Consider the following 10,000-nt stretch of genomic DNA (forward strand, 5'->3'; position numbering starts at 1 on the left):
CATATGGTGTTTAGGCTAAAACCAATGAGATTAAAGCATCTCCTCAGAACTGCTTAGTCATGCTGAGTGTGTGTGTGTGTGTGTGTGTGTGTGTGTGTGTGTGTGTGTGTGTGTGTGTGTGTGTGTGTGTGTGTGTGTGTGTGTGTGTGTGAATAACACTGCCTTTTCACTGACATCTCATTAAATGAACAGAGTTGTGGGATTGCCTTCTGTATGGAGAACATGGGGAACATCAAATTTGTTTTAAAATAATGAGCCTTAAAGAACTCCTGTCATTATACTGGGCAAAAACAATAATTTCCAGACAGAATATTCTGCATATTCTCAAACAGAAGGATAAATTAGAGCTTGTCTGAATATATTGTGTTAGATATACGTACAGGTATATTGTGGTATTGATACTGGGGGGATTTTGTTTGTGCTTTGTCAATTCACACTTTACTGTGAGGGTGGAACATTCCTTTTCCTTTTCCTTTTTCCTGTCACTCTTCTTCCATCTGTCCATCGTTTCCTCGGTTTCTCATCCTCTCTCAATCTCGTACCTCAGCAGCCTCCTCAATAGTGGAACAGAACATTGAAATGTTTCTGATAGCAGTTATACACCATTTTTATAGTAATGGTATTCATTTGTACTGCAATTGATTGACTGTCCTAATAGCAGTGGTGTGTGTCAGAGGGTCACTGTCCCATAACAGGTCAGTGGGCAATGTGAGTGCTACGAGGCATGTCTGGATGTATGTCTGTGGGTGACATAGCCTGTGTGTGTGTGTGTGTGTGTGTGTGTGTGTGTGTGTGTGTGTGTGTGTGTGTGTGTGTGTGTGTGTGAGAGAGAGAGAGAGAGAGAGAGAGAGAGAGAGAGAGAGAGAGAGAGTGGGTGGTACAGAGCTCTGCAGGCTGGCACAGTTTAGATTATATGTGTGAATGACTCTGTAACACACTTCCCCTCCAGCTCTGTTGCTGATGCCATACTAGTGCTGCGTGTGTGTGTGTACTGTATGTGTGCGTGTGTGTGCGTGTGATATTTCCAAGCTTTTATCAGGCCTAGCAGACTCATGTCACTGGCTGTAGTCTACATCGAAAAACACCGAACAATTTACTTGACAAATAAATAAAAATAAAGTGGGCGTGGCTAATTCTAGGCTAATCTGCATAAAACTTACCTTGACATCAATCAATCAATCGTTCTCCAAAGAACTTTTTTAAAGTTTTTTTAAACTACTAGAACTTTATTATTCAGCGGTATTTTAAGTCTTGCAAGAGAAATTATTTGTATAGATAATAAATACAATAATAAAAATATTCAAATCAGATGTTAATAACAGTGCAAACTTGAATGCTGCTAGAGCCTGATTGGTCAGAATATGTTGTTTAACTTCTTCTGAAATCAGCAGGTGTTTAGTTTATGTTGTTTCGTCTCATTGTCAGGAAGGAAAAGTCTTGAGGACACTTTAACTGTGTGTGTCAAGTAAATCCATAGCATCTCTATTGGGTTAAGGTCTGGGCTCTGACTTAGCCACTCCAAAAGGCGTATTTTGTTTTTCCTGAAGCCATTATGTTGTGAACTTCCTCCGGTGTTTTGGGTCTTTGTTCTGTTGCATCACCCACCTTCTACACAGTTTCAGATGACGTACAGACATTCTCATATTATCCTGAAGAATCGTCTGACATACTTGGGAATTCATCTTCCCCTCAGTGATTGCGAGCTGGCCAGGCCCTGATGCAGCAAAGCAAGCCCAAATCATGATGTTTCCTCCACCATACTTTTGGGATGTTGTTTTCACGAATATACGCCGTGCTCTTTCTACGCCAGATGTAGCGCAGTGTGTTTTTTCCAAATAGTTCGATCTTAGTTTCATCAGTCCAAAAAACATTTTGCCAATACCGCTGTGGAGTGTCAATGTGCTCTTTTGCAAACTTCAGGCATGCAGCAATGTTCTTTTCAGTAAGTGGTGGCTTCCTTCGTGGTGTCCTGCCGTGGATACCCTGCTTGTTTTAGTGTTTTACGTATGACTCATGAACAGAGATGTTATCAAGTTCCAATGATGCCTTCATCATTGGAACTTGATAACGACTCATGAACAGAGATGTTATCAAGTTCCAATGATGCCTTCATCATCTTTGGCTGTCATTCAGGGTTGTTTCTTTACCTCAGTGATGAGTCTTCGTTGTGCTCTTGACTTGACTGTGTCATGACTGGGCGCTCACTTCTTGGTAGAGTAGCAACAGTCCCAAAGCATCTCCATTTGTAGACAATGTAGATCGTTTTCCTACGTAACTGTAGACTGGTGAATTTCTAAAGTCTTAAATAACTTTGTAACCCTTTCCAGCTTTATGTTAAGCAACAATTCTTGATCGTAGGTCCTCCAAAAGCTCTTTTTGGTGAAGCATGGCTCACATAGGCGTGTTCTTCTTGTGCAGAGCAAACTCCAAAAGTTTGAGGGGTTTTTATCAGTCAAAGTAGCTGTATTCCACACCTCCAAACGTATTATCTTAACGAGACTCCATTTAGCTTTTTTGAGGTCATTAACTCAAGGGTTCGCATACTTTTTCCACAATGAGGTTTTTTGGTTGTTCTCAATAAAGTGTAATTATTACACCGTAGTTTTTTGTGTAATTATTTTTAGACGCATTATGCTTGTCAATACCCTTGACTTAGATGATCACATTTTATGAGCAATTTATTCAGAAAATCGTGAAATTCCAAAAGGTTCACATACTTTTTCTTGCCAATGTATGTGACGCCACTAGCTACACAATGGAGTAGGATAGGATAGTGCACAAGTGTCAGATTTGGGACACAACTCTTGTAACATTTTTCACGTGACTCATGAGCAGTTCTACAGACTTTATGTAATTATAGTAACATACATAATACACACTTTATACAGCACAAGTATATGTAAGTCTGTAAGTGTCTTTTATGAATACGGTACAGAAATGACATTTTTTATTATCAGATATTATACCAGAGCCTCTTGTTATTACAGAGTGCTTTATAACGATATGTAATAGAACTATATGTAATAGAACGATATGTAATATAATGAATTTTCTATACAGTATCAGGTCTTAAAATGTAACCTGCACAAATACGAGCACTGATAAAAGCTTAGGTCGTGCATTACAAGGTGTCCTGTAGTCAGCTTAACAGATTAGACATGTGTTTGTAATGTGTTACAGGGACAGGATTCATTACCCTGCTTGTGTGCAGCAGGAAAATTTGGGCTGAAATCACATTATGTGGATTTGGTGTAATTCCTATCCAAGTCTGATACCCGCAGAGAAATGTGAACCGTTTTCACCGTAGAGTTGAGAATTTATTTATCAAGATGTTTTTTCTTTTATGTTAATAAGCAGAGATCCTCAAGTGCTCCCAGTACTGTCTGAGTGATGCACTGAAGCTGAATTAAAAAGCTTTTATTTGTGTCAGTAAGCTAAAAGCTTTCCCAGCATGTGGGTTTCGGGACAGACCGTGGGGGACGGAGCGTGTTGAGACAGAGCCGCTCATGACGTCTTTTTCCACCCAAATGTTTGTGAAAGAACAAGATTGCATTTTTTTTATCAGAGACCTAAAAAAGACAGTTATGTCCATGTTGAGTATTGAATGTCTTTGTCATGTCCCAGTCCACGATGAGTGTTAATATGAAGCTGATATGATAAGTTGACACTCAGAGCTTTAAGAACTTGTAGCGTTTCATAAGAGTTTCTGTTTATCCTCACATTTTATAGCATTTGGCAGACACCCTTATCCAGTGCGAATTACATTTTTACCTCATTCGGTTGAGGGACAGGGGCCTTGCTTAGGGGCCCAGCAGCGGCAGCTTGGTGGACCTGGGATTCAAACTCACAACTTTTTCGATCAATAGTCTAATACCTTAACCAGTAGTTTACCGCATCTCTAGCCTAGTAGGGGCTATATATTCATAGAAAAGTTCTAAAAAAAAAACAAACAAAAAAATAAAAAATTCTGTCTACAAAGTAAATGCTGATATTTCTGCTCTCTGAGACACCAGGAGTTCTTCTACAGAAGAATCACTAAAATTCTGTGTAAGATTATCAACAGAGTGTAAAACGCACGTCTCACACCGAAACTAGACTGAACGAGACCTGACTCATTTTAGATCAGACTTGAAGCCAGAAAATGATTCATTTGTTTATACCGATTAAAAAGTTGCCGTAGGTCGATTGTACTAGTGTACTGGTAAAAATGTGTCAAAGAGAAACCCAGAGGTTCAGAGTTTAAATAAAACTGGTGAACCTGCGACGTTTGGTGTCTTGCTAAAGATTTGCCTTCATTATTACAGTATACGAGCAGAACGAATAGTTTCAGCTCCTGTATAATGTATACCGACGAACACACAATACAGTACGTCCCACAGCCGTTACTGCCTTCCTGACCGCTGAGTGACGGAGTGTTGATGGGTTTGATGTTCCAGGTGACTGTGGTGTCGGCGTGTTGCACGCTCGCTACGCCGCTGGAACAAAACCAGAGTTGACACGTTTGAACACCTGTTGCGCAGTTGACAGTCTTAATCTACTCCAGTATGTCAGTCACTCTCCAGTCAGTGAGATGAGACGTGTAAAACAGGCACGTTAACCTAGTTTAGCAGATACAGTGTCGTAATGGAAGACAGAAACGGAAGACTTTAACGTGACTGCAGATTGTATATACACACACACACACTGTACATACACGCTAGTAACAGCTGCTTTGTTTTGTTTTTTGTTTTTTTTGGATTGTTTTTTCCCCTCACAATCCCAGAGTTTTGCACTCACAAGTTTGATCTCCTGTAAGCGCTGAGAGAAGGTCTGTGTGATCGTTGGCCGTCTTATTGACCTAGAGCTAAGTGATGAACCGATCCTCACAGGAGCAGCTCAGCTTGACAGGAAAGGTACAGGCTCCTGAATGGAGCAACTGAAAAACGTTGGAGTCAGGAGTTGGAAATTTAGACGATGCCACAGAGTCCAAGCAAGTGTACTTGACCCTGATATGTGGGTGGGACGGATGATATTACTCTCTCCGCTGTCAATCAGTGCGTGGGCATGTGTGAGCTCATGTATTTGGAAGTTAGCACTTGTTCAGCTGTCCCGTGACGCAGCACGAGCAGCGGCTCGAAAAAGACGTGACCGCTTGGCATGACGGTTTCCACAGGAAGCACATGTGTGGTAGAAGGTCTGTGATGTAGAAAGGTAGTGGTGCAAATTTGGCAATCGATCAGCTTGTAGGGAAAATGAAGGTCTATGGAGTTCTGGGTTATTGCTGTTAGTTTTTAAGGGAAGCTTTTAGCCTTCATGTGATCATCATGGAAACTAAAATAACTCAATCACCACATTTATATCCCAAATGTTTTATAAGTAGCTGTATGTTTTCATGTTTTTCAGCATAATTAACTATTATTAACTGATTTAAACACAGCAGGACCGGAGTTTGGTTTCTGATTGTGATGCAGTTTGATTGACAGCATGATCTACCTAGCGATTGGCTCTTACATGCTTCTTTCTGTGTCTTTCAGGCTTCAAGTGTCCTGTTTGTTCCAAGTCAGTGGCGCCCAATGAAATGGAGGTTCACTTCATCATGTGTCTCAGTAAGCCCCGCCTCTCCTACAACGGTAAGCCACACCCCTCTCACTGTGTGCCCCACATCCTGTACACTTGCCACTTTGTTCACCCACCTTTCTATTTTAGTCCTACGTCAATGATGTCTCTTTTTCCGTCTCGTACGTGACTCATTGATAAATGCCCGTGTCTGTAAACTCTGGATGACCCCCAGTCATCGTCCTCACCGTCCCTGTCTCTCTTTGTCTCTCTCTTCTTTTCACTCTCTTCATTTCCTCTGTGCAGGCGCTGATTTTAAATAGTACAAATAAAAATATTCCCAAATGGAATTAGGACGTAGAAATGGAATTAGCTGTACAAGGAAAAATAAAGAGACTAAATACAGAAATTTGTCCTGATTCGTGCTCTAGTGCACTGAAAAGGCTTGTGTTTAGACCATGAACTGTCCTCGTGTCACATTTAATGCTATTCTGTCAAGAAAATTGTCCAGAGTCTTTATTTTCCATCAGTATGTTTAACTGCCAAACGGCTGTAATTACAGCAGGGAGTTTACCTACACAACCCTCTGTGTTTCCACAGAGATATCCGTGCACAGCTATTAATTAAAAACAAGTAGCTTAATAAACTCATTCTAGTGTCCTTCTGCCTTCGGATGATGTGTAAAGTTCTGCAGGCATCCAGATTTAAACAGAAAAACATGTTACGTTTAAACATTAATTTAAATCTGTAGTTCTGCAAAACATTTCTGCTGATAGAGCATGTACTTATTATTGTCATTTCCCTGTTTCTCTTCTTCTTCCTCTCTCGGTGCTCTCTCTCTCTCTCTCTCTCTCTCTCTCTCTCTCTCTCTCTCTGAGCTCTCTATCTCTCTCTCTCTCTCTATCTCTTTCTGTGTCTCGCACTCTCTCTTTCTGCTCTCTCTCTCTGTCTCTCTCTCTGTGCTCTCTCTCTCTCTCTCTCTATCTAACTCTATCTCTCTCTCTGTCTCTCTCACTCTCTGCTCTCTCTCTCTCTCTCTCTCTCTCTGCTTTCTCTGTCTCTGTCTCTGTGTGTGTGTCTCTGTCTCTCTCTCTCTCTCTCTCTCTCTCTCTCTCTCTCTCTCTCTCTCTCTCTCTCTCTCTCTCTCTCTCTCTCTGGTATTTGTGGTGTGGTATTAAAAACCCTATTGTGGTTTGAAAGAAAGTCCACAAATGTTTTTCCCCCTCACATTGATTGTGATGCCAGTAACCTCATTTCTGAAGCACCTGCATATTGACTGATATCCCTTAGGTTATGTGTATGTTGGCTGGAGCAGAAGCAGAAATAGTTTGGGGTCAGCTTGGACCACAAGCAGCGGATTTCAGGTTGAGGACCGTTCGCGGATCAAGTTCCTTCATGAACGCTTTAGTTACGGATGTTGGTCAGGGACAGATTACTGACCGGAGCTACCAGGCATTGGGGCCCTGGCAGCTTGCAGGCCATCGACTAGCATAGATCTAAAACAGTGATGGAGATGACTGAGGATGATGTGGACATTGAGTCTCACTGCTGGATGTCGATCCCGATGTCGAATCGAGTTTGAAGGTGTGTTGAAAAGCAAGAAAGAAGCCAGTGATTTTACTCTGCTTTATGTCTGTATGGCCTGGATTTTTAACAGGACCTGAACATAAACACTTATCATTAGCATTTTTACTTAGCATCGATAGGTTTTATCTAGACATAATTAAAATACAACAAAAAAAGGCAGACGTAAAGCTTTTGCATAACATTGCAGACTGGTGACGGATCACCAGAGAGCAGGTCACCTTCAGCACCTAGTTTAGAAAACAGAACAAGATGAAGATCCTCTGAGAAAGTTACAGCTGCTTCCGCTAAGCTCGGCTCAGCGCGGCTAAATCTGACCAGCTAGTGAAACGGCTGGATTTATAGTGTGATACACAAGGTAAGGTGCTCTCAAGTTTTAGAAGGATGGTTATTATTTTGGGCCGTGGTTTCTGCTCTAGAGATAAAATCTGTACCATTTAGAATGCTGGGCAAGGACAACTGTCCTGTAAGGACAAATCACACTGCTCAGTACTCGGGGAAGGAGCTGAAAAACATGTCAGACAGTGACAGAGTGTAGAGCATACAGGAGGAGTCATGTTCAGTGAAACCGCTTTAAAATACAGTGTTTCATATGTGTGTGTGTGTGTGTGTGTGTGTGTGTGTGTGTGTGTGTGTGTGTGTGTGTGTGTGTGTGTGTGTGTGTGTGTGTGTGTGTGTGAGAAACAAAAACGTGTATGTATGTGTATTTTTTGTATATCAAACAAAAGTTTAAGCGTGTAAATGTGTGTGTGTGTGTGTGTGTTTAACACCTAACCCCAGGCTTTATTGATGATGTTGATGGAATGAAGCAGGTCTTAACACGCTGTGTATCTGAGGCCTGAGCTCTGTTTCAGCTCTAACACACATGCACACACACACACACACACACACACACACGCAAGTAAATTCACAAATGCCCTACATTTGTACATGAGCGTTCATTTAAATAGCTACTCCAGTAAATTCTCACTTCCCTTTTTATGCTGCTGTGGTGGAAATCAAGACGTTGGAACAGAAATAAAGAACTAGAGCAGTGACTCCGTGAGGCGGCCGTTAACATCGGCCAGCTCTCACGGCGCAGTGCTAACCAGACACGCTGTAGGACTGAGACGACGCCTGATGTCACAATGACAGAGGTGAAGTGAAGTCTGTTATTTTCAGCGATCAGGGTGTTTTTATCGCACCACTCCTACTGACACCTGACTAAACACTGAGACTCTGTGACTTCGTCTGGAGGATCACTGTATAAAATACATTTCTCTTTATATGGACACATCCAGCTGTTTTACAGCTGTTACAGGGGTTATGTCTTATTTAAGGCTCATTTTGTTCTCGCCACTTTAAATCAAAACGAGTACTCAAAAGGAGTGGCCCAGTGGTTACGGTGTTGGGCTACTGATCAGAAAGTCATGAGTTTGAATCCTGGGGCCATCAAGCTGCCAACACTGGGCCCCTGAGCAAGGCCCTTATCCCTGATCCCTCGATTGCTCAGCTGTATAAATTAGATTACTGTAAATCGCACTGGATAAGGGCCTTTGCCAAATGCCATAAATGTAAATCGCTTCTTTGAACAGAAACAGTGTTTGCATTTTATAAACAAGTTAGTAAGCGTACATATGGTTGTCATGGTTAGGGTTAGGGTTAGGGGTAGTACATTGGGGGGGGGGGGGGGTTTAAAAAAAGGATTTAGAACTGATTACTGATTGTGAACTACAATAGATGAGTCCAGACTCTTTAATGTCTCTGTCTCTCTCTCTCACACTCACTCTGTCTCTGTCTCTCTCTCTCTCTCTCTCTCTCTCTCTCTCTCTCTCTCTCTCTCACACTCACTCTGTCTCTGTCTCTCTCTCTCTCTCTCTCTCTCTCTCTCACACTCACTCTCTCTCTGTCTGTCTCTGTCTCTCTCTCTCTCTCTCACACTCACTCTCTCTCTGTCTGTCTCTGTCTCTCTCTCTCTCTCTCACACTCACTCTCTCTCTGTCTGTCTCTGTCTCTCTCTCTCTCTCTCACACTCACTCTCTCTCTCTGTCTGTCTCTGTCTCTCTCTCTCTCTCTCTCTCTCTCTCTCACACTCACTCTCTCTCTGTCTGTCTCTGTCTCTCTCTCTCTCTCACACTCACTCTCTCTCTGTCTGTCTCTGTCTCTCTCTCTCACACACACTCACTCTCTCTCTGTCTCTCTCTCTCACTCTCTCTCTCCGTCTGTCTCTCTCTCTCTCTCTCTCTCTCTCTCTCTCTCTCTCTCTCTCTCTCTCTCTCTCTCTCTCATAATCAATATATCTGTTTGTCTAAATCTTGGTCGATCTCTTCCTGTCTCCTTTTCTTTCTCACTCCTCTGTCTCTTCCTGTCTGTCTGTCTCCTCTATGTTGTTGTTTTCATTCTATCTCTCTCTCTGTCTCTAACTTTCATTTTTTCTATCCCTGTGACTTTGCTCACCTTTCTCTCTCTCCATTTTGTACACCATCTGTCTGTCTGTCTGTCTGTCTGTCTGTCTGCCTGTCTGTCTGTCTGTCTATCTGCCTGCCTGTCTGTCTGTCTGTCTGTCTGTCTGTCTGCCCAACAATATATGTAACTCTTTCTCTCTCTCTATATCTTCTTCCACTTTAACCTTAAAGGCAGGGTCTCCGATTTGTGAAAGCCAATGTTGACATTTGAAATCACCAAAACAAACACGCCTCTAACCCAAATGTGTCCCACCCCTGTATTGATAGCTCCGCCCACACATACAGACGTAACCCAGGCAACTAATGGAAAGAAATGTGTCTTTATCATAGCTGAAGTGAAGAACAATACGATTGCAGATAAACAAACAAGCAAAAATGACACACAAGCATAATCATGTAAAGGACAAAGGCATATATTAGTTCTGTGTAACAAAGCA

General features: G+C 42.0%; 1 protein-coding gene across 3 annotated transcripts in view; it reads left to right on the plus strand.

Moving 5' to 3' along the window:
* znrf1 (zinc and ring finger 1) overlaps positions 1–10,000 on the plus strand; it is a 45,516-nt gene that overhangs the window by 26,204 nt on the left and 9,312 nt on the right. For 2 of the 3 annotated variants that reach the window (XR_007138266.1, XM_047802207.1), the window contains exon 2: positions 5,514–5,609. Coding sequence is in view for 1 of the 3 variants with exons in the window: in XM_047802207.1 (XP_047658163.1) it covers positions 5,514–5,609 (96 nt within the window). In the remaining 2 variants the exon portion in view is untranslated. Of the gene's footprint in view, positions 1–5,513; positions 5,610–6,825; positions 7,120–10,000 lie in introns of all 3 variants that reach the window. The other variant, XR_007138267.1, reaches the window with a different exon arrangement.

This window comes from Tachysurus fulvidraco, chromosome 17, assembly GCF_022655615.1.
Source record: "Tachysurus fulvidraco isolate hzauxx_2018 chromosome 17, HZAU_PFXX_2.0, whole genome shotgun sequence".
NCBI lineage: Eukaryota > Metazoa > Chordata > Actinopteri > Siluriformes > Bagridae > Tachysurus > Tachysurus fulvidraco.